Raw genomic sequence first — 24,397 nt, 5'->3', positions numbered from 1 at the left:
CCAGGGCCCGAAGAGGAGAAAAGGGAAGACCGCGGCCGGAGATAAAGCCCGGTGGAGGCAGCCGGCCGGAGGTCCGCAGGACGGGAGAGCCGGGCAGAGTGTCCGCAGGAATCCCCGCCAAACCGAGCGGAGCGGAGCGTGGGAGCCGCCGGAGCGCACCACGCGCGGGTCCCGGGCCGCGGGGCCGGTCTACACCGCCGCCTGGGCCAGGTGGCCCGGGCAGGTCGCACGCTGCTCCCGCGGGAGAGCGCGCGGGGCCCGGGGCGGTGGCGAGCCCGGGGCGGCCGCGACGTGCGGTCCCTGAGAGCGGCGCTGGCTCCGGAGCGCGGGAGCCGCCCACCCGCGCCCCCGCCCCCGCCCCCACCCCCGCCCCCGCCCCCCCCCGGCCCGGCCCGGGGCGCCCGCCCTCTATATAGCGCACCCGCGGGGCGCGCGCCGGGCCGCCAGCCGCGCACAAGCCCGGGAAGCGCTCCACGCCTGCCGCTCGGCCCCCACGGCCACCATGAAGAAGGAGGTGTGCTCTGTGGCCTTCGTCAAGGCTGTGTTCACTGAGTTCCTGGCCACCCTCATCTTCGTCTTCTTCGGCCTCGGCTCGGCCCTTCCGTGGCCGTCAGCGCTGCCCAGCACCCTCCAGATCTCGCTGGCCTTTGGCCTAGCCATAGGCACCCTGGCCCAGGCCCTGGGGCCCGTGAGCGGCGGCCACATCAACCCGGCCATCACACTGGCCCTCTTGGTGGGCAACCAGATCTCCCTGCTCAGGGCTGTCTTCTACGTGGTGGCCCAGCTGGTGGGCGCCATTGCTGGGGCTGGCATACTCTATGGGCTGGCACCAGTCCGTGCCCGGGGCTCTCTGTCCATCAATTCGGTGAGTGCCCACGGGGCTGGGGGTGGGGCAGGGGCCCTGGGGTGGCCTCCGGACCAGGCCCCTATACCCCATCTCAAGAATGGACGCCACTGAGTGGGCCGGTGCACACTCTTGAAGGGAAGGTGGCCTCCCAAGGCCAGGAAGGTGAATGCCCAGGCTGGTGTGTGTCCCTGCCCAGCCTCCCTGGTTCACACCCACCTCCTCTGCCTGCTCCCCTCCTGCTGCCCCTTCCTAGCCTGTATCGTGGTGCCTACTGCGCCTCCTTTCTTGCTGAAACTTCTGCCTTTTCTCCTGTCTCTCCCCTGAGTCCTGCCTTCCTCTTGTGCCCCTCACAGCTCCCCTCTGTTCCTCAGTTGAGTGGTTTCATGGAACCATCAGAGAGATGGGCTGCAGTCTTGGCTTCTGCTGACCCTGGCCCCTCTGGGTCTCGTTTTCCTCGGCCATTACATGGGGATGGCCATCACAACAGATGTCACGGGATCCCATTTAGAGACCGTTCGTGTGAATTCCTAATTCTGTTCCAATTCGAGGATCTCTGTTGAATATTGGTTCCTGTTCCTGGCCCCCTGATGCCTCCCCCCCCCCCCCCGAAGCCCCAGAAGCCCCAGACTCAGCCCTCATGTCCCATGCAAACTGGGTTCATTAATCAAACATAGAGGAGGATTTTCTCGGCCATTGTCAAGCCATGAGTCAGCGGCACTGGAGAGACGGGTTTGAGGTTGGCTCTGGCAGTGGATCAGGCACCGGCGGAAGATGGGCTGGGGGTGCAGTAGACAAACTGGGCAGCTGCCCACAGGAGGGAGTGTAAATGCCAGTTTGTGGGGGTTGGAGACTGGGCAGAATCCTTGACAGGACTGTGTCCAGGAAAAGCTCCCCTCATTCCACTCTTGGGCCACAGGCCTGCACTCCAAGCTTTGCACACTGTGATATATGTAGTCTCTCTAGCACATGACCTCCCTGACTTGGCGTGCACTGGGTTGTAGGTGTCCTTGGAGGCCCTAAACCCATCTCTCCAAGCCCCAGGCCATAGAGGCAGAAGAAGGCGGGTCCTAACTCACATTTCCTTGCAGCTCAACAACAAGACAACACCTGGCCAGGCCGTGGTGGTGGAGATGATTCTGACCTTCCAGCTGGCTCTCTGCATCTTCTCCTCTACCGACTCCCGCCGCACCAGCCCTGTGGGCTCCCCAGCCCTGTCCATTGGCCTGTCTGTCACCTTGGGCCACCTTTTGGGGGTGAGCAGAACTGCCACATGGCTGGGATTGTGGGGAGCCCCTTAGGGCAAATAATGAGCCTGAGAGCAGTACCACCCCAGACCAATGAGCCCTGCAGTTTGGGCCTGGAGTGGGGTTGCTGTACTCTGTCCCAGACTTGAGGCCCCCAAACCTTCTCTAGCCTGAGGGAAGATAGGAATAAGTGGGAGTTGGGGTGGGGGCAGGAAACTAAGCCCAAGTTCAGAACAGAGAAGAGAGGAGCAGTGTGTAGGAACCTGTGGAGGGAGAGGTCACCAGCCTAGGAACTGGAGACCTTGAGTTGGAGATCTGGCTGAGCCCTGGACTGTTGGGTGACCCTGAAAGAGCTGGGGGACCTGTGGGAATAGACATGCAGTTTGCCCTCCTCACCACCTCCCTCTCTGTCTAGATCTATTTCACCGGCTGTTCCATGAACCCAGCCCGCTCTTTCGGCCCCGCAGTGGTCATGAAGCAGTTCAACCCTGCACACTGGGTGAGTCTGGGCATCTCCTTGGGTCTCTGGCAGTGAGGGCCTGGACACCCAGCTGTGGCTATCTGGACTTTCTGGGTGCTGTGGACCCAGAACTTGGGGGTGGGCCTGGGGAGAGAAGGGATAGGGGAACAGGATGCAGCCAGAACACCAGCAGAAGTAGATTTATATGGACACGGAGACCCTGGGTGGGGTGGCAGTGGGGACTATGTGTGTCTGTCCCTCTGGGTAAGGGAGGGGATCTCTACCTCTAGGTTGATCTCTGAGGATTTTGTCTGTCCCTCTGGGAGTTTGTGTGTCTGTCCTATCTGATGTTTTATTTATCTGTCTCTGTTGAGGGGTTGGGATAGTCTTCCTTCCTGTGGGTCTGTCCCTCTGGACAATCTGAAACCTCCTTTGAGAGCTCATGGTCTCCCTCCAGAGTCTGTCTCTATCCCCATGCGAAAGGGAGAAGAGTTCTGTTCATCTCTCTGAGGATCCATGTGTCTGTTACCTCTGAAGGTTCATTTTTCTTCCTTTTTTTTCTTTTTTAAAAAATATATCTTTATTGATTTCAGAGAGAGGAAGGGAGAGGGAGAGAGAGAGATAGAAACATCAATGATGAGAGAGTCATTGATCGGCTGCCTCCTGCATGCCCCCAGCTGGGGATCGAGCCCGCAACCCGGGCATGTGCCCTGACCAGGAATCGAACCCCGATCGCCTGGATCCTAGGTTGACTCTCAACCACTGAGCCACACCTGGCTGGGCGGGTTCATTTTTCTTTAGGGTGGGATTCGAGGGGGCCTGGCCTCTGGGGATCTGGTCTATCTCCTTTAAGGATGTGGGTGTCTGTGGTCCATGTCTGTATCATTGGGGAGAGGGGTGTCGGTACATCTGTCCCTGAGGTGGGAGGAAGTCTTTCCTTCTGGGGGTCTGGAAGTATGTCTGTCCATCTTCCCTGAGGGTCCATGAGTCTGTTTGCTGGAGGAGAGGGGAGTTGTTGGTCTCTGAGGCCTAGGGCTCAGCCCCCTGATGCTGTCCTGTCTCCACCAGGTATTCTGGGTGGGGCCCATCGTGGGGGCTGCCCTGGCTGCCATCCTCTACTTCTACCTGCTCTTCCCCAACTCCCTGAGCCTGAGTGAGCGTGTGGCCGTCGTCAAGGGCACGTATGAGCCTGAGGAGGACTGGGAGGAGCAGCGGGAGGAAAGGAAGAAGACCATGGAGCTGACCGCTCACTGACCAGCGTCAGACAGAGGCCAGCCCCTCATCCTGAACTGCAGGGGGGGGAAACACACAAAAACAAACAAAAAAACATGACAGCAAAGCTTCCTTCCCCCACAGGCTGGGTCCTCTGGGCTTGGGGAGGAGGTACTGGCTTCCCAGGCTGCAGTTAGAAATGGGAGCAGGAACCCATGATGGAACTCTAGGGGTGGGGGCCCGGTGCTGGGGTCTGACAGGGAGGAGTGTCTCCCTGTGACAGGGCAGGCTGCTGTCATGAGGTCAGACCTCAGAGATTGTGAACAGAGCACCAAGCTCACAGGGCGCCCCAGGGGCAGGCCAGGAAGGGGTGGCCTGCATTCTTCATCCCCCACTCACCCCAGCCCCTCCTCAAGAGCCAGAGGGATCCCAGCCCCTAGGATGGCAGAGGCTGACTCTCTCCAGAGCTCCTTAGGAGGGAGACAGTCTGGTTCATTAAATACTGCCTTATTTATTTCTGCTTATAGATGCATGGGCTAGGGCTGCTGGTGTTTGGAGTGGGGGCTTCCCAATAAACCACTGACGTTCATGTTCAGCTTCATCTCTTCCCAGAAGCCTCTCCTTGGGACACTCTGGTTCATTACCTCTCTCCTCTTCATCACCCCACACCCTCCCCTAGGCCCCACAGTCCTCTGGGCAAAGACAAGAAAGATGAGGTCAGGGGAGGCCTAGAGTCAGATATAGGGGCGGAAGACCAAGAGAGGGGGATGGGGGGAGGGAGAGAGACCAAATATAGAAAGAGAGCTACAGGTCAGGAAGAGGCAGTGGGAGCAGAGAAGGAGGCATTCTCTTCACTCAGCCTCTCGCCTGCACATCCCTCCCACCTCAGGTATGTCAAGTCCCTGCCACTTGAGGAGAGTGTGCCAGGCAGGGTAGAGAAGAAGTGAACCAGCCTGCAGCCCCTTGAGATGCCAAGGGGGTGACCCACTGTGTCATCGGGGAGGAGGCACAGCCCTGGACTTCCCTCTTTACACTTCAGTGTTCCGAAAAAGAGCTATGTTGGAAGCCTGTGCTTAGAGACAGGAGCATGCCCCTGCCCTCACCACACACACACACACACACACACACACACACACACACACACACACTCACACAGAAGCTGCACCTGGCACAGCTCTTTTCTGGTCTCCTCTTCCCTGTCTCTTCAGGCCGGTGTCCGAGCAATCTTCCCCTCTGGGCCCGCAGCTCTGCCCTCGCTGACTCTTGTCTCCTTGCCACTGACACTCCTTAGGAAACTTCCTTAGCTCACCAAGCCTCCATCTATTAAGCTATAAAATGAGGATTAAAACTGCTTCCCTCACAGGTTGTTGTAAGGATCAGATGGGATCAGGGAGTGAGATTTCTAGGACTGCTGCTCTCCGTGGGGAAAGGATGGAATGCAGATGAGCAGTTCAGGATACAGCCCTGCATGGGGTCCACCTCTTTTTTTTAAAAAAAAATATGTTTTTATTGATTTTAGAGAGGAAGGGAGAGGAAGAGAAACATGATTGGCTGCCTCCTGCACACCCCGTACTGGGTATGGAGCCCAAAACTTGGGCATTGGGGTGACACTCAACCACTGAGCCACACCGGCTGGGCTGGGGTCCAAGTCTTGATGCTCATCTTTGGGTAACATAAACTCTCTGACTTTTAATTGCCTCATCTGTAAAATGGGGTTACTTGTACTTATAGGTGGTTGTAGGATAAAACGAGACAATGGATGGAAATGAACCCTTGTACAAACAGGGCCGGGCACTTCAGGGCGAGTGCTCAGTGAACAAGTGTGAAGAGAAACCAGCATGTACGCACCTAGGACCCTGGCCACGACCTGGTTCTGGGCCTCTGCTCTCGTGAGAGTGTTTGAACCTGGGCTCCAGTTTTTCTCTTGCGTGGGAACCTTGCCCCACAGCCTTACAGTCTTCAGTTTTGCCTCAGAAGAGGAGGGATAAGAGATGGAGCAGAGAAGAGGTGGAAGAGTCTATACACCCTGCTGGCAAGGGTCAGTCCCAGGGGGTTGGGGTGAGGGTACCAGCTCCCCAGCCCTCCTCCACACTTCGGTCTAGTATCTGTGAGTGGGAGCTGCAACCGCCCTGCCCTGCCCTGCCCTGCCCGCCTCATCAGCATGCAGTTAACACAGAAAGGCAGTATGCGTGGGAGAACCTGTGGAAAGGAGCAGAGCCTCCCCCCCCCCCCCCCCCCCCCCGCAGCTCGGGCCTCCACCCAGTCCCGGCCGCAACTGCAAGCTCCGACCAGAAGGGGGGGACCTCCTCCACCGAATGCACAACTGCTGCGAGTCTTTCGCGAATCCTGGGTCTGGGCTCCAGCCTGATGGGGCGTCGGGGTGGAGGACACGGGGAGTCTCTCAGGCCTGGGTTCCCTAGGGCCACCAGGAAACAGCTATTCTCAGCGAACTCCCACCCCACTATCCCACACGGGGTGCAGAAGAGAGGGAATCCCTTTCTCAGTTTCCACAAGACTTAGATGCAGGCACAGCCATGACTGGGAGGCTGGCCTCTCACCCCCCTCCCCCCCCCCCAAGCCCAGCAACTAGCGTACTAGCGTTCCTTTCTCTGACAGGTGGGCCGGTGGGGGACAGACCTTCGGGGGTGGGTGAGGCACCCAGTCCGAGGGAGTTACCGGCTCCACAAGAGGGAGAGGGTCACCTAGGGTTTTGGACGGACAAGTTGAGGCAGCCGGGCTTTGTGGCCAGCAGAGGGCGCTGTGCTCCGCGGTGGCTGATCCTCCACGTGCTGCTAGCTCCGGGCCCACAAAGACCTGCGCGCAGCGGAGCGCGCACACCCAACCCCGCACATCCACACCGACCTTCAGGCGCCCAGGGGCTGCGTTTTCTCGGCATGCGCTGCTCACTCCGTGCGTTTGACAGCCACGCCAACCCCCATTCGTGCTTGGGCTCCATGTGCTCTCCGAGAGGCACACGTGTGTGTCACACCCGAGCGTACATGCTCAGTCACCCCTCTAACCTCCGCTCCACCTGGAGATGGGGCCCAGGAAGAGCCTTGATTCTCCTCCAGGAGGCTTCCTGCCCCTCCCGCTCCCCCTCTGCCCAGGAGCCGCCAGTTTTCACCAGGTAGGAAAGTAGACATGGCGACATGGTGGAGAGATGGAGAAGGACTGGGGTAAAGGCAGAGAATGGTCAGAAGGTTGGCTTTCTAGAGGGATGGAAAGGAGGGGTTGCTGGAGGGCCAGCTCTCTCGGCCCCTCTCTGAGTCTCAGTTCCCTCCCTGTGCGGAAGAGATCAGACTTCCTTACCTGTCACGCTTTGTGGGGTTGGTAAGATGATGTGAGGGACGCTGTCTCGAATTCCCTTTCTGTCATGCGCTTATTGTCTCCCCTCCTCTCTTCTGATACCTTCATCCTTCTTGCCCCCCCACCTCCCCCAAGCCCTGGTCCTCAGTCAGAGCTCACAGTGCCCCTTGTGTGTGCCCACATGTGTGTGTGTGACATGTGTGTGCGTGCACACGAACACCCTTCCCACGGAGATGCCCACCCCATCAGCCTGGGGAGCCCAGAGACAGGCCTCCGGGAGGTTACGAGCACACAGCCGCCAGACAGGCAGCCAGCCAGGTGTGGGGCCTCAGCGAAAGGCCTTTGAGCATGAGTGACCTCAAAGTGTGGCGCTAGAGCCCAGGACAGGCTGGGCCTGGCAAAGTGCTGGCTGGAACTGGACCAAGCCCTGGCCAATGCCTGGCTGGCCCCAGGGGGTGAAAGACCTTGTCCCAGGCCAGGCAGGGCCCCAAGAGGCTCTGTTCTAGGCCAGCCAGAAACAAGGGTGACCACTGCTCTTAATGCTCTCAGCCTCCAGGGTCCAGAGCAGGGGCCACAGGGGCTGCTTGTCCTGGAGCTGCCACAGCAACCAAGACCTTCCCACCCCAGCCCAGTCCTCACAGCTGTCTCACCAGAGAGGAGAGGAGAGTGGCAATTCTAATAACCAACATTTTCTGACTCAGAGACACTCTCCTAGGTACTGACACATGGGGAGGTGGGAATTTTAATCTCCATTTTATAAGGGGAGAAACAGAAGTTAAGCATCGGTTAGGGGTGCAATGTGCATGGCAATGTTCAAATGCTTTCTCTTGTGTCTTATCAAAGGTCTCAGCAGAGAGACTTTCCTGTCATGTGGTGCCTGGTATACAGGCACAGAAACTGAGGCTAGGTAAGATGTAGGGACTGGTGTCTGTCCCCAATCCCTGTATGGCCCTGTCCAAGGGGATGGAAGAAGAGAGATGCCCTAGAGGTTCTTTGGGACAGCCCCTAGGCAGGGAACCAACCCACTGTGTCAGGGAGGAATGTCACCCACACTGCCCATTCCTTCATTCCTCGAGTATTTTTTGAAAGAATCCTCTAAGCCAGGAAAGCACGGGAGCCTGTGCTGGAACAGTGGTGGCAGTGAGGACCAAAGCCAGAAGTAGCCTCTGGCTTTCTTTGCTCAAGCCCAACTTCTCCACACAGCTTGCCCTGATTCTGCTGGAACGGAATATCAGGACAGACTTCATGGAGGAATTGGACTTGAACAAAGTCTTAAAAGAGAGACAAAGAGGAAAGGCATTCCAAATTCATGGTCTCTCCACTATTTCAGGATTACCTGGCATGTTATAAGAAGAAGCCAGGAGAGGGAGAAGTGCAAACCACAGATGATACTAGGGATGGCTAAGAGATGGCCCCCATTGCTCAGAGAGCCAAGAACACCGGGAGGGGCCCTGGACTCAACAAGAGAGAAGGGCTGCCGCTTCTCCAGGGGCACAGGGAAGCTGGTGAGGGCATGGGGCAGCTACCAGTGAGTGTGTGGCTGGGAGGAAGGGTGGGAAGAAGTATTACTTGCTAGCTTGGCTTTCCAGGTGGGACAGGAAGCAAGCTGATCTGCTAGAGGAAAGCCAGAGAGAGTAGGGAAAGTTGAAGTAGGCCTTAAAGAATGGGGAGGGAGACGCCGAGGGATGGCATGAAGATTGTGGAACAGAGCTGCGATCCCTGCTGAGGCCAGAGACCGTGGACTTGTCATGGCAGCAGTCTGCGTGGCCGGGCGAGCGTCCCCAGCAGTGCTCAGCAGGGCCCACGGTAGGCAGAGGGGTGCGAGGAGAATGAGAACGGAGAGATGCAGGTGTGTGGTGGGGGTGGGAAGAAAAGGGAGGTAGGACAGTGGGACACCAGGTGGGACGCCAGGGCACCTGGCTGGAGGAGGTAGCATCAAGCCAGGGGCCTGGGAGAACAGAAAGGGGATGGGGGAGGAATTTTACTGTGACTGAATGGCGGAGTGTGGGTGGACAGAGCCTGTGATCAGAGCTGGGATGTTGCACTGGAAGATTTCAGAGGGCCCGGTCCCAGGTGAGAGTGGGTCTAAGACCATAAGAATAGCCAGCTGAAAGGAAGCAGATATGAAAGTCACCTGCCTCCAGGAGGTCAAGAAGCCGCTGAAGCACAGCCAGCCCAACATCGGGCCACCCACTCCTCCTGCTTCATCGCTCTCCAATAAAAGCACAGGCTTAGCTAAAAAAGAAAAAAAAGGAAAGGAAAGAAACTTTTATTCACTCATTCATTCGTTCGACAATTACTTATTGAGCACCTACTATGACCAATCCCTGTGCAAGACACTACATGTAGGGATGAGAAAAACTTGGCTCCTGCTCCCTCAGGAGTTCACCGCCTCACTGGGGAGACACAGTGACACCTTGACAACATCCCATGGTGAATGGAGTGCGGGAAAATGCCCAGGTGTGGTGGGAGCACACATAGGGGCCTCACCCAGGAGGGGGGTAGGTGACATCAGAGCTGAGCCTTAGGGATGGGTTAGAAGTTACCCGAGCAAAGGAAATGGGAAGGGCTCCCCAAGAAGAAGAGAGAGCATCCTCCAAGAAGTGACCTGTTTGGAGTGTTCCAGAACCGCTGGCCTTTTGGTAAGGCCAGAGGATCAAGAGCAAGGCAAGGTGTGGGGAGAGGTGAGGTAGGAGGAGCAGGATCCCAGAGGGCCTTGGAGGCTGCACGGAGCTCACCGAGGGGACAGAGGCTTTGAAGGGGTTTTAGCAGAGGAGCAGCAGGATCAGATTTGCATTTTAGAAAGATCACTGTGGCTGCAGTGTGGATAATTGATTGGAGCAGAGCAAGGGAGCAGACAGAGAGAATGGTTAAAGGCTGCAGGGCAGCAGGGATGGCAAGAAGAGAGCGCAGTCAAGAAATATTCAGGGCTCAAAATCAGCAGGACTCGGCGCCTTTAGTGGACGAGGCAGGAGGGCGAGAGGGGTCAAGGGTGCTTCCCGGGTGCCTCCAACTGAGCTGGAGGAAACAGGAGTGCGTTTGGGGGAAAGGGAGAGAGGAGGATCTCATTTTGAGACAGGTTGCATTTGAGGGGCCTGAGGACAACCAGGGACATCCACTGGGCAGGTAGATATGTCCAGGGGTGAGGTCCTGGCACCCAGATGTGGTTAACAGGTGAAGATGTTATTTTAACAGCTCAGCAGATTCTTCTTAGGTGGGGAATACCTTTGTTGGAGTAAATACCTTGATATACTTCTAAAGATAAAAGGACAGAGCCTAGCCCTAGCCGGTTTATTTCAGTGGTTAGAGCATGGGCCTAAGAACTGAAGAGTCCTGGGTTTGATTTCAGCCAAGGGCTTGTACCTCAGTTTCAGGCTAGATTCCTGGCCCTGGTCAGGGCTCATACAGGGGGAAACCAACTGATGTGTCTCTCTCACATCAGTCTCCCTCCCTCCCTCCCCTCTCTCTGAAAAGCAATGGAAAAAATATCCTTGAGTGAAGATTCAAAAATAAAAAAAGGAAATTGGAAAAAAAAAAAAAAAGACAGAGCCTAGGGCATGGTGCCCTTAGGGCCTTAGGGCCAGCATAGCCACAAAAATGGCTCAGCTGCCCTGTGCAAGACCTAAGAAGTATTGTTTTGGCCCCTGAAGAGAAGGGGGGGGGGGGCTGAGGAGGGAGAGAGAGTGAGGAAAACAGAAAGAGACAGAGAAGTAGGTGCATGACCAGTGGAAATTTCCGTGGGCACGCAGCAGGGGTGCCCACAGCCATGTGTGGCATCTGAGGAGCTGTGGAATAAACCCGTCTTCCATCTGCCCCCTCTGCGTCCCCACAGACCCACGTCCTTAGTAAACTCTATTCACATCTGCCTCTTGTGAGTGGGGTTTTAGGTGGGAATGGAGGAGAAAGCTTCATTTCACATCTGGATTTATGGGGTACAGATAGTGTGAGCCCATCTGGAGGCAGAGCTTACAGGCAGAGGGGCCAGGAGAACAGGAACCCCCCTTTCCTCCCCTCCCCCCCCACCAGAATGCACAGGACCCTCTGGAGCAGGCCTTGGACTTGGGAATGGGAGTGATCTTGCTTTACCTAAGCTCCCATCAGGGATGTGAACACCCTGGAATCCCATGCACCTGTGGCTCACAGGCTGGGCCTCCATGCACAACACAGTCGAGCTTGGAAACCTCCCTGGAGGTTCCAGACCAGCGACCCAAGACGCCCCCCCCCCACACCCCCCGCTGTCAGGTGAGCTCAGGGGAAAACAGGCATGTGAGCGCCACCCCTCATGCCACCTCCACCCCTCCTACCCACCCAGACGCACATAACCCCTCCATCTCCATCCTTGCCAGTCTGCCCAGCGCAGTCCTGGGGCCGCAGTGCAGTGGAGGAGCTACAGGTGGGGCCAGCGAAGCCTCTGCACAGCGAGATGGCCAGAGCAGGCCAGAGACAAGAGACCAGAGGAGGCAGAGGAGACCAGAGGCAAGGCAAACAGGGAGAGCCCTGTGAGCAGAGGCGGCAGCAGGCAAAACTCCAGGACCTGCACACAGTGGAGCCAGGAGGGTGCAGCTTGGCCAGGGTACTGGGGTGCCGGCTGTGGATGGCCATCAGCAAGGCGCTGTTTGCCGAGTTCCTGGCCACAGGGCTGTACGTGTTCTTCGGCGTGGGCTCGGCTATGCGCTGGTCCTCAGCGCTTCCCTCTGTGCTACAGATCGCTATCACCTTCAACCTGGCCACGGCCATGGTGGTGCAGGTCACCTGGAAGGCCAGTGGGGCCCACGTCAACCCTGCGGTGACACTGGCCTTCCTCGTGGGCTCCCAAATCTCCCTGCCCCGCGCTGTGGCCTATGTGGCTGCCCAACTGGCAGGGGCCATTGTGGGGGCTGCTTTGCTTTACAGGGTCACACCAGGGGACATCCGAGAGACCCTTGGGGTCAACATGGTAGGTGCAGGGGGGCACCTGGCAGGGCCAGGGAGGGAGTTGTCTAAATAGGTGGTAAGGGTGGAGGCAGGGCGGAGGAGAGTGGCAGGGAGGTGCTATGCGGGGCCCTGGGACCCAGGGGAATTGGACCGTGTGTGGCTTTAGCACAGGCAGAGCAGAATAGGATTGTGGCTTGAGGAACAGCCACACTAAGGGGCAGGAGTCGAAGGACCAGGCAGATAAGGGTTGAGGGAGCCAAGGAAGGCTGAGGCTGGGGGCTAGGGGGGCGGCAGGGACCCTGCAGGCACTTCATCTCCCCACTCCCCCCCCCTTCCTGTGTTCCCTGCTCCTCTGCTTTCCCATGTTCCTCCCTCTCCAGCACCCTAAGGCCTGTTTCACCACCCCCTACCAGATTCCCCTAATCATCTCTGTTTCACCCACTTCCCCAAATCTCCTCCTTCCCAGGTCTCCCACCCAGGTCTCCTCCCAATCAGCTCACAAACATGCACCCCAGCTTCTCTGCGCCTCCCCTTTCCCACTAGTTCTGAGCCCCTGATGCTCCCCTAAATCACTGGCCCCAGTTAACCTTTGGGGTAGGAAGGGTAACACTACTTCTGCAGGGCTGGCCCCGACCCCGCTGCACAGTTCTCCTTAAGTCCTGTCACTGGCAGTGGTGAGGTCTCCCCCTTACAGTGAGGACATGGAGGGGGGTGTCCCTGGCAGAGCCCCTGTGGACTCCAGATAACCCTCTCACCCAGGTCCAGAGCAGTGTCTCAGCTGGCCAGGCGGTGGCAGTGGAGCTGGTTCTGACCCTGCAGCTGGTGCTCTGTGTCTTTGCTTCCACCGACAGCCGGCAGACAGCGGCTTCCCCGGCCGCCATGATTGGGATCTCCGTGGCACTGGGCCACCTCGTCGGGGTAAGGGGCCAAGGGCACGCCACGCATATGCACACATTGCTCCTTCCTGGGGGGGGGGGGGGGGGGGGGCGGTCTGCAGGGGCCCCAAAGGCCAGGAAATGCCCCTCCCTGAATCCCTCATGCCTTGGGCCGAGGCTGTGCCCCACACTCCAGGCCCAGGCTGCGGTGCTGCAGAGGCCAAGGCTGGAGCTGGGTCTGCACCCTGAACCCGCAATCACTCCCCAGATCTACTTCACCGGCTGTTCCATGAACCCAGCCCGCTCCTTTGGTCCTGCTGTCATCATTGGGAAGTTCGAAGTCCACTGGGTGAGACCCTCAACTGGCAGCCATGGCAGGGGAGGGGGGCCGAGAAGGGACAACCCGGACAGGCAGACAGGTCTCTCTGCCACAGGCCACCTTGACCCCTGAGGGAGGTTTCCCTGAGCTCAGAAGACTAGGGCGAGGATCCTGGCTTCTCCTTCCTTTCTTCCCAGCATCAACAGCCCGGGCACCCAGTACATTGGCTAGAAATGGGCCAGGCGGGAACCGCAGCCCCAGCCTCAAGCCCTGGCTGTTTCCTTATTCACTTTCTCCAGCTGGACCGATTTCCAAACTTGGATAAAGAGAAAGGCACCCAGAAATAGAAACGCACAGTAGCAAAGGCAGGAACAGCTTTAGCCAGGGCTCTGGGATGGTACAGGGGAGGCGAGAGGAGGGACAAAGGGCGGTGAGGAGACTGGGCCTGCCCTGGAGGAGGCAAGATTCCCTCACTTTCAGGGACTCGGGGTGGGGCGGGCAGGACTTGTGCTTCTCAAATTTGTCACCTTTTAGACAGCTCCAGGCTTCCTGGGAGACCAATTCAACACTGGGGAAGCAAGCAGGGGGCCCAAAGCCACCCGGTGATCCTGATAGCTCACAAGCCCCATGCCACTTCTCTCTGCCTCTTCAGATCTTCTGGGTGGGACCCCTGACAGGGGCTGTCCTGGCTTCGCTGATCTACAACTTTATCCTGTTCCCTGACACCAAGACCCTGGCCCAGCGGCTGGCCATCCTCAAAGGCACCTCAGAGGTGGAGAAAGTGGTAGGAGTGGAGCCCCAGGAAAACGAATCCCAGTCCAATCCAGGGGACACCAAAATAGAGACTGTGTGTCAGATCGCATAGAACTTGGCCCCTGCCCCCAGCTTCTGAGAAGAGCCCTGTATGTGGGCAGCATGCCTTGTATGACCGGATTTCAGGTTTTCTGAGGGGAAACGGGTTTTTTAAGGGTGTGTAGGAAGGCTTGGCCTCTTGTCCTAATAGGTTGGGCAGGGGATGCCAATCCCTCTCCCAGGTATTACATTTCTAGATAGAATATGGGGAGCAAATCTGTTCAGTTTCCTCCTCCTACATCTCTAAATGGGACAGGGCAGAAGGAGGCAGGGGAATTTATGACTGCCCTCCCCCTAGCTCACCCATCTGGACTCCAGATCTCCAGGTCTTGGAAAAAAAGGAATTAGAGCCCAGATAGCCAGTCTGCTTAGATAGAGGGCTAAAGGGACCTCAGGGAACCCCAGCTTCTTACCCTCCTCTTGGGAAGGAGGGGCCAAACCTGTCAGAAGACTCAGAGCTCCTCAGAGGGATCTCTGCTCTTTGGTGTGGTTTGGGGGGCTATGGCTACCCCTTCAGACTGGGGGCTTCCTGAGGACAGTGATTACCCTCCCAATAGATGTTCACTCCTCGCTCCTCCAAATGCTCAGGAGAGGTCCCCATCCTTGGGGAGGGCTGGCACAGAGAGGAAACTTTTCTTGGGTTAGCAGAGGGGCAGGCTGTAGGCAAGGGTGGTTTGAGCCAGAAGGGCCTTTTCCAGGGCAAGCTCTTCTAGGTGCTTGCCCTCCTCCCACCCCACAGTCCCATTCATAGGAACAATTCTGAGGGGGGAAAGCCCCAGCCCAGCCCTTGGTCCATGTCCTGGGCCACAGAAGCTGTCTCCAGCCTCATTTTCAGATCTGCCAGGACCCCCCAAAAGCTGTTGAATAAGTCCCAAGGATGGTGGGAATGACCCAGGAAACCAAGATTTTGAGTTCAGTGCCTCTGAAGTACTACCTGAGTCTCAGCTGGTTTGTTAGTTAGTATTTCCAAGGTGCTAAATCGACTGTGCCCATGACCTGTGGTCCTATCTGGATTTCAGCTTCCTCAACTATTAAATGGGCACAAGCCTCCCCCAGAGACTGCTGTGAAGACAAACAAGAAATTGGAAAATGTATTTGGAAGTTACAATGTTAGAAAAACAAAGCCAATAAATGATTATTGTTGCTATTACTGTAATTATTGGGTTTGAATACAATTGCTGTTGGTAATGGGAGGGAAGAAGGGAGAGAAGGAGATAATTGAGAGGAAGGAAAAGAGTTTTTCTCATTTCATCTGCTCCCGTTATGGGGGCCCTGCCTCCTTCTCTGCTGGACCTACTGACCTGGGAGTGTTGTATGTGCCAGGTGAGTGTGTGTGGAGCTTTGTGAGGAGGAGGGGGGTTGTTGGGGGAGGACCCTGGAATGAAGAGACAAGCCAATAAAAGTCAGTTCTTCTCATCTCTATGGCGCCCATCACCATGGTATCCTGAGATGCAGCAACCAAATCCATAAAGTAGATAGGTCCTTTTCCATGATGTCTCCAAAGGGGCTGGGGGTTGGGGAGGGGCTGCCAAAGTCTTCCAAGGGCTTGGGTGGCAGGGCCCAGCCTGTGACCAGCACAGTAACAGTCCCCAGCACTCGTGGTCACAGCAGCCGTGCTCACAGTTCTCTGATACTGTCAGTGCAGAGTACTGTTCACATCTCTCTGAGCTGGGCCACACTCATCCATCTTCATGATCTTTCCAAGCCCAGGGCTTCTTGTGCCCTTTTATGAGCAGGGACAGTTGGGCCTGTGTGTGTGTGTGTGTAGGATGTGATTGACTTGCTAAAGGTCACCCAGCTTAGTACCACAGCCCCCTAAGGTCTCCCCAGCTCCCAGCTTAGAATTTCCCAAAATAGCGCTCCAGGGGCCCTTATACAAGCTGCAGCCAGAGGATGGAAGGAGGCAAGAACTAGAAGGTAGAAGGGCTGGGGGGGGGGATCCTGCTGCAGGCCCTTAGGCTCCTAGACAAATGATCTCTGCATTCCCAGAGCCCGGCACACACTGGGTGCTCAATAAAAGTCTGATGAATGAATGACTGAGGCTGGGCGACTGGGAGGGAGGGGAGGTAGTGATTGATCAAGAAGGGGGGAATTCAGGAGTCACAGCTCCAAATGAGCCAAGATGACAGCAGCTGGGGAGCCTGTGCTTGCGGGCAGTGGTAGCTGGGAAGAGGGCGCAGTCACACTTGAGTCCCCACCCTTACTCCAGAGCCAACTGTCCCAGGAATTTTGGGCCAAAAGGGTAAGGGTGATTGGCTGAAGAGAAAGCTGGGAGCTATTTTCACAAATAGTTCTTTGAAGCTATGCTGTCAGAATAGACTAGAACAAGGAGACAAGCTTTCGAGAAGTGAGGAATTAGGTTAGAATCTGAAGAGCATCCAAAGTTAGACAGGAGTGAGTAACCAAAGGTGAGCTTCTCCTCTGCAGCCTTTAATAGGACAGCCGGCCATCTGTTTGGATGAGGGAAGGTCTGGTCTTCAGGGAGCCAAATCTCAGTTGTTCTAGCCAGGGGCAATGGGCTCCACAGTCACAGCCCCTGGCCTTGGGTGGGAGGTGGGGAGCACAGGGAGGACAGAGACCCAATCAGGCAGACCCTTGGTGTGCACTCCCTTCCTCCCATTTGTCAGGGGAAGTTTTTAATTAATGGTGTGTAATCTGATCTGGCCCTTCTCCCTGCTGAGCACTGCTTTCAATCAGCAGAGCCATCTGCAATTGCAATTCATAATTCTCCTCAAAGGGAGGGGGACTCCGGACGGGTGCCTTGGTGATTAATACAATTAGCCTTTTATGTTGATGATTGTCTTAGCAGGAGCAGATGATGCCGGCGCAGAGCCTAGGCTGTTGCTTCCCCATTGGCTGGCAGGAAGCCCCTCTCCGCTTCCCACCCCCACTGCTACCTCGGGTATAAAGAGGACAGATCTAATCTGGGACTACACTGGGAAAGGGGGAGAGCCCACGAAGGGGGCAGGTTCTGGGACACATTTTGGGCCCCTCAGACTGAGGGGAGAGGAGGAGCTAGATGATGATCCAGAGACTTACTTTGCAAAGAAAATCATTTTGACCTAAAGGATTCTGTACACCAAGGTTAAAAGGCTACAAAACGGTACACTAAGGGTTGAAAGGGTTGAAAGAGTTTAAATACAGGCTCAGGCACTTAAGAGCTGTGTGCACTTGAGCAAGTTACTTAAGGATCCTGAGCCTCACTTTTCTCATCTGGAAAATGGAGTCTGTTCCCAAGAGGCCGGAAGAACTACGTGGGGAGGTGTTCCGCACCAAGCCTGGCACAGTCAGGTCGCAATCAGCGGTGGTGGATTTCATCCGTCGCAGTAGGCTGCCATGCCCTCTGCCAGCGAGTCTGGCTGTTTTTCCTGTGGTTTCTAACACAGCCCAGCTATCAGTAAAGAAGGAATCACTTCCTCTCCACAACCCAGGCTTAGCTTGAGCAAAGGAGAGAGTATGTGAGTATGAGTGTGTTTGGGAGTGGAGGACCCCGAGGAAAGAGTCAAGAATCAAACCCAAGAAAGAGAAATAAGGACTCCTCAGAACAGAGACCTGGAGCACTGCAGTGCTGGGAGCTGGTTCGGGGAAGATGCAGGGAATGAGGGTAAGGAAGCTAGGCGGGTATAAAGGGCTAAAAAGAAGTAGGGCTTGGAGCATCTGGAATCTCATATGGCAGCTAAGTAAACAAAAAAGGAGCAGTCATGAGCTAAGGGTTTAAGGGGCAGCACAGATTAAAATCTGTGATCTCTGATTTGTAGTAAGGTCAAGTGATCAGGAACAAGCTTTTTTTTTTTTCAAAGAATAGTTTATTAGATTTTTAGAGAGAGAAGATGGAGGGAGAGGGAGAGAAACATCGATGTGAGAGTGTAACATCAATCAGCTGCCTCCTACATGCCCCTTCCCAGGGATCAAGCCACAACCCAGGTATGTGCTGACTGGGAATCAAACCAGCCACTTTTCTGTGCATGGGATGACGCCCGACCAACTGAGCCACACTGGCCAGGGCCTGACTGGGGTTTTGATGGGAGACTCCACTGGGTCAGGAGAGGGGATCATCTCAGTCTCCCTGGGCCCCCAAGTGCTGTTCTCCAAGATCTGGAGCTGCATGAGAGGAGAGCTCCTTATCAAAAGAAATGTTAACCTGCAGCCAGTGCCAGGCCTGGCAATGTTGGTGGGGAGGGGAAGGGGGGGCTAATCAAGATGAAGCATTGGGCCAAGCTGTGGGCACTCAAGCAGCTGGGGCAGGGGGTCCACACAGCCAAGATCTGTAATCACGTCTCAGGGAGGGGCAGCTACACCGAGGAGCAGTCACATATTTAGCAAAAGCTACAGAGAGGAGGAATGGTTCCTGAAGGGGACTTGAGGGTGGGGAGCCCAATGGCACTAATTAATAAGCAGCAGTTAATGGGCAGAAAAGAGCTCTGTTTCAGAGCTCTGATTAAGTCAGATAAAGGGGCAGTTGCTGCCAGAGCTGGAGGCCAGAGAGGCAGGGCCCAGCCCAGCCCGCAGTCAGAGGAGTCTGGTGTCTGGTTATGGAACACCAGGCTGGAGGTCCTTCCTTGGCCTGGAATATGCTCCCGGGCCCTCTAGCTGCCTCTCCATCCTGAGATCCAGCTTTAATGCCATCACCTTGCAGGCTCTTAAGCCTCCAGTTCCCTCCCTTCTCTGAGCTCCCACAGCACTCAGCACCCATTCTCCATCCTGGCACCCGACACGTTACTTCACCTCTCTCTCTACCAAATAGAAAGACCTTCTTAAACAAAATTCTACTTTTAGTCTACTTCTCATCTCAGGGCAACAGTTTCCTTAACTTCTGTCCTTTTCTTGTCTTGGTTCCCAAACCATGGCCTTCCAGTTTCAAGAGAGGAAAAGCCCTCCTCTGGTATTGTGGATTTGGTGAGCAAATTGGACAAAGGATTGCAATAAGCACTCCCAACTCTCTGCCCAGAGTATCTAACACCTCTGATGTCTTGTGTTGCAGCACCCTGAATGTTTCAGTCCTATATGGTGATTTCAGAACTCCACCAGGATGTTATTATTTTGGTCTTGGCCTTACTGATTCACAATGGCTTCCCCCTCTTTCCTGACTCAGGGGTCATATGTAATGGCTCTGGGGGTCGTGACTGGGACAGATGTTGATCCTATCTTGCACATGCTTTGTGCCAGATGTCCTGGGACTGAGCCTTGCTTTTCCTATACCTCAGCTTCTCTCAGACCTGAGAACTCCCTGTTTTAATCTCTCCACAGCTAAGTAGCAGGTTCCCTGGCCTTCACATCTGGAGTAGCCAATAGCCTATCTCCCACAAGCAGCTAACACTTCCAACCCAAACAACATTGACAATAAGATGCAAAACCATTTTATGAGCTACTAAGAAAGAAAAATCACTGCATTATATTTGTAAGATGCCATTGATTATAGGATAGCCCAATTCTCAGAGATACTAAAGTATATATTTTAAGTGCATCTTATGAGCAGGAAAATGATCATTTCTCTCTCAAATCTTGGCTCTTTAAGTTAGATTTTAAAGAAAAGGGGAATGGAAGGCCAAAAGGGTACCACACTGGAGGGTTTCAAGTCTTCTTCCTCTAAGGGGATGGATACTATTGCCCTCATATGCTGTCAACTCATCTGCACATCTGTTGGAGCCCAGCTTTTAAAGACCCAGACCACCCCTCACTGTGAACATCTCCTCTCCCTTAGTGCCAGGGAATCTGCTAAAGAGAAGCTAAAGAGAACCCCACTCTTCTCATGGAGACAAAACAAAGCACAAGCCATGCCAAGCCAGGATCACCATTTTTGAGATCATCGCCTAGCACTCCAACACCATTTATCCAACCACTTCCCACCATACTGGGTTATCTGCCCCAGAGCCTCCAGGCCATTGCCATGAGAAGATGCTAAGATTAGTCATTTCCTCCTAATCTGGCCAAGACAGCTCTGTTAAGCTGCTGACTGCAGGCAGTTCCCGTTAAAGCAAAGCAGCTGGAAAGGGGCTTAGCCCTTTAATGCCAGCAGCTGTATCTCCACAGTGTTGCTGCTCTGCTGAGGGGCTGGACACTGTCCAGAAGCATCAGGCATTTAGCCCCAGTCAATGTATATTAACCTAGGAGGAGAGAGCAGTGAGCTGCCTGGGAGTAGGGGAGGTGGTTCGTTTAAGCACCTCCACCCCCAGGCTTTGCTTTCCAATGAGGAAGAAAAATTCCAGCCCCTTTGTCTCTGTCGCTCTACTAAAATCTGAACAAACTATCATCTTGCAGGCAGAAAGAGCTTTCTCTGTGGCAGGAGCAACTCCATTTCAAAAACTCACCTAAGGACAGATTCACTTGTTAGTTTTGACATTAACCACAAAGTCAGTCTCCTTTAAGCTGATTTTTTTCTCTGAGGTCTTAAGTATTCTTTTGATCTCAGGTATGCATACATGTGGACACAACAGACTGACTACCTCTTCTTGGAGAGCACCAGGCCCCAGGGTTGAAGAAGAAAGCTGAACAGCTCTCAGAAAGCCCTGGCACAGAGCAGGCTGCTGAAGAGAGATCACTCAAAGACTTCTCACTCAAAGCCAGATGGTGAACATGAGACGGGGTGAGAGCTAACGCCACTCAGGGGAAAAGCCAATAAGCTAATCCGCTGACACGTTTCTACAAGCAGGCTGATGGCTTTGGTTCAGAGACTTGCCTGTTCTTGGCTCTGAGCTTCAGAGCACACAAGATGCACATGAATGGCCTGAAAACACACTCCCATAAGGAGCAACCTCAGGCACCCACACCGGCTCTTCCCCCTTCTTCCACACAGAAAACAGCCCTGGATCACCAAGCACAGGTCTCCCATGCTACCAGACAATAACCCTAACCATTAAGACACTCCCCTGTCCCCAGTGCTTTCCCCAGAGATCTGGGCCTCCCTGCTCTGAGTTCTGTTGAGAGTACATAAGCAGATCCACATACAGCCCTGGGTAGAATAATTTACATATCTAATACTATATTAACAAACCCAGATGTTGAAGAAGTCTGAAACAACAAGCACCACAACTGACCTCCAGAGTGGGACTGCAATCCCCAGGTTCTAATCCCAGCCAAGCTACAGATGTGGGAATTTGAGCCAAATTCTCTCTGAATTTGTCAATTGAGATGACATCACCAATACTGCACACTGCACATGGGCGTGGTGAGATCGAGAAGATGATAAATGAAAGCAATCTGCATACTGTAAACCACATTATTTTTCCTAGAGGCTCTGTGGGGAATCGACTCCTAAATCCATCTTCACTGATGACCAGAGAAGGTATGAACTGGCAAGTGCTTGATTAGAAGTCTTAACTATTCACGTACATGTGCCTGAGCCTAGCACACAGATGGTACCCAACTGTGTGAGATGTGAGAGTACTGACTGCTATATAAAAACGATGCAACTAAATGCAGCTGGGCAAGAGTTACAGAGAAGGTAGACAAAAGGGAAAATTCCTGCTTCCAACTCAGTCCCTGAAAAGTGGCCTCCTTTCCCATCCCACATGACTGCAGAGGAGAAGGCTCCCACACACTACAAGGTTATTCCTGGTGATGTCAAGCTGTCTTCCGCCTGACTTCGTGAACAGAAACCATCAACAAATACAGACTCAGAACCGGAGTCTAATAAATTATACAAGGACATCCTGGACTAGTGCCTTCACTTATTTACAAAACATACCAGCTACAGGGAGTAGATTGTTAAAATTAAACTTAGGTTAAGTGGCCATTCTCCAAATCCTGTTTATACTAAAAGCACAATGACTACCATGCCCCAACCCTGCATGCTTAAAAAGCTTTGTGCATCATTGGCTTCAACTTCAACCTGAGTCATGACCAAGACTAACATCCAAGCACATTAATCAAGAACCTACTGTGTGAGCAATGGCAACTTGAACACCGAACTCTGCTATCCTTGCTCCTCACATCTGGAAGACAAAACAGCTTTCTCCCTGCTCATGCTGAGAGTCTGGGAAAAGGTGACGCATGATTATGCAAACTGTTTGGTGTACCAGGCACAGCAGTGGATCTCCCAAATGCTTTTCCAATAGGAAATCATATACCATATGTATATGCATATGTACCTGTCTATCTGAAGCTGAGGTGGGTAGGGAGGCCCTACTGTAACAAAAATTAAAAACCAGCAAGCCTGGTATCTGTGTTCCTTGTACTCACCCAGCACTACTTGTCACTTTGTGCTATCCAATAATTTAACCATGAATATAAGAATTCGAGACCCCTTTAGCCCTGGCCAGTGTGGGTAAGCGGTTAGAGCATCGGCTCATGTAATGAAGGGTTCCGGGTTTGATTCCCAGTCAAGGGCACATACCTGTGTTGTAGGTTTGATCCCCGGCCCCGGTTAGGGTACATGCAGCAGACAACCAATTGATGTTTCTCTCTGCCCCCCCAATATATCTAAAATCTATGGGAAAATATCCTTGGGTAAGAATTAACAAAACAAAAAGAATTCAGGACCCCTTTCAATGGCCATAGGTTCAGTGCAGTCAAAAAGTGACTATTTTTGCCACAGTAAATCAATTGAGCACCCTATAGTCCTCCAATTGAAACCCAGATGCCTTTTTGCCTTCTATTTCTGAAAGCAATGAATTCACCTTTGTGAGGAAGAAGTCATTAAACACCCAGTAATAAATGCAAATTGTTGCTGCTGAATCAAACCATGTAATGCTTTCCCAGTTAAATAAACATCAAACTTAGGAGTCATACATAGACTGATGGAGAACAGATTTAAAGATTCTGGTTATTAGCAAGTGGGACAGCCAAGTTCAACTACATTAAAGGAGCAAGAGGCAGCAGCAGAAAGGGTTCAGAGCAGGAGACAGAGGTGACAGCCACTCCAAAGCACTGAACCCTTTCCACAGATCTCACCCAAGGAAGTATAATTTAATTAAGAAAGCCCTTGAAAGTGGAAAGTCAAGCTGTTCCGCATGAAGTGCTGTTAAAGAAGTTGAAGGTGGGTACATATTTCCCTTTGCTAATATCAGAATTATTTCCACGGCTAAGGTCTCCTGGCCTAGCCCAAAACTGAGCAACTGGCTGCCAGTATTTGACACACAGGGCCATTTCCTTTTTCCTTAATGGGCCATCAGTTCCTGCATAGGGAAGCCTTGCCTTCACTAACATTATACAATCCATTTACTTCCTCTGCATTAGTGACTTAAAATGCACCTTGGGGAGATACTACAGAACAGCAAATATGGAGCCGGGCCAACACTAGGCTTGCAGACATGTAAGAAAAGGGATGGCACTTAGGACAAAGTTTAAAAAAACAAAACCTAACAGGCATGTGCATGCAAAGGTGGGGAAAGGGGAGAAGGGACTCATCCTCGTCAATTTGCTGAGGCAGATGGGCCCTGCTGTGAGAGCTGCCACCTCCTGGGAAAAAAGCCAGTAGGTTGCCTCCTCTCTCCGCAGTTACATATTAAGCCTGCAACTGTTTACGTTCAATCTCAGACACATTCTGTTCACCAGCTCAGAGTTCCGAGTGCAGGTGCCCTCAGTTAATCATCCCAGCTCACTCCAGAGTCACTCCCAGCAGTGAAGGATGTTCCTTCAAGGCAGCCAGCCAGCCAGAGTCGTGGTTTTTTTTAAATCTGCACCATTCTGGTCTCTAAAGACTTGTTTAAAAATTTGTTTGTTTTTGTTTAAAGTAGTTTCTTCAAATTAGAGGATAACAGTCACAGGGACAATTCTAGGACTTCAATCTGGACAACGATAGAGACAATGAGAAACAAAGAAACAAATTCCTGCTTGTAGTAAAGTTTGAGTGGGGGAGGGAATGGAGATGAACAGACTCAAAACACTTTGAGGGAAAAATATTTTCTTAAAAAAGGTGTTAACGGTTCCTTTCCAGGACAAGAAAACCAACCTCACATTCATTTTGAAAAAACTATTTACTTTTTTCCAAATATTATTTCAAATATGTGTTTTACAGACAAGGGTCAATATGGATCATAAATGTTCTATAGAAGAAAGCGTTTTTATAGACATGAAAATAATTTTAATAAAAGAAAATACTCATATTTATCTAGATGTGGCTATGTTACACAGGAAGGTTTCAACATCCAAAGTGCAAAGACAAAATGACTGTGGCTTTTCTTGCCACACAAAATATTGACAATCTCCCCTGTAGCCTACTCTCAATTGTTAGTGGGATGCCAAGTAGACAGCATACTGACCTCTAGGGCTCCAAAAGACAGGCTGGGCTCAAACATCAGAATAAATTCAACTCATGAACAAACTGGCCTTGACCCCAACCAAACCCAAAGTCCAGCCAGAGGCCCATTAGAGATAAATACAACAAGTGTCACTTTTACAAAGTTGTGCCACTTAACACTATTAAACCTA

The 24,397-nt window shown here is 53.5% G+C and overlaps 2 protein-coding genes across 2 annotated transcripts; both read left to right on the top strand.

Annotated features, from left to right (window-relative positions):
* Positions 1-484: 484 nt before the first annotated feature.
* Positions 485-3,805, top strand: AQP5 (aquaporin 5). The gene is made up of 4 exons (XM_016201079.2): positions 485-865; positions 1,936-2,100; positions 2,507-2,590; positions 3,620-3,805. The coding sequence occupies exons 1-4, from the start codon at positions 503-505 to the stop codon at positions 3,803-3,805; spliced, it is 798 nt and encodes a 265-aa protein (XP_016056565.1). The 5' UTR covers positions 485-502.
* Positions 3,806-11,502: 7,697 nt separating this feature from the next.
* Positions 11,503-14,042, top strand: AQP6 (aquaporin 6). Its single transcript, XM_016201037.2, has 4 exons — positions 11,503-12,005; positions 12,743-12,901; positions 13,127-13,207; positions 13,830-14,042. The coding sequence occupies exons 1-4, from the start codon at positions 11,664-11,666 to the stop codon at positions 14,040-14,042; spliced, it is 795 nt and encodes a 264-aa protein (XP_016056523.2). The 5' UTR covers positions 11,503-11,663.
* Positions 14,043-24,397: the final 10,355 nt, after the last annotated feature.

This window comes from Miniopterus natalensis, chromosome 2, assembly GCF_054644295.1.
Source record: "Miniopterus natalensis isolate mMinNat1 chromosome 2, mMinNat1.hap1, whole genome shotgun sequence".
Classification (NCBI taxonomy): domain Eukaryota; kingdom Metazoa; phylum Chordata; class Mammalia; order Chiroptera; family Miniopteridae; genus Miniopterus; species Miniopterus natalensis.
This window is presented reverse-complemented; position numbering and strand designations above follow the sequence as displayed.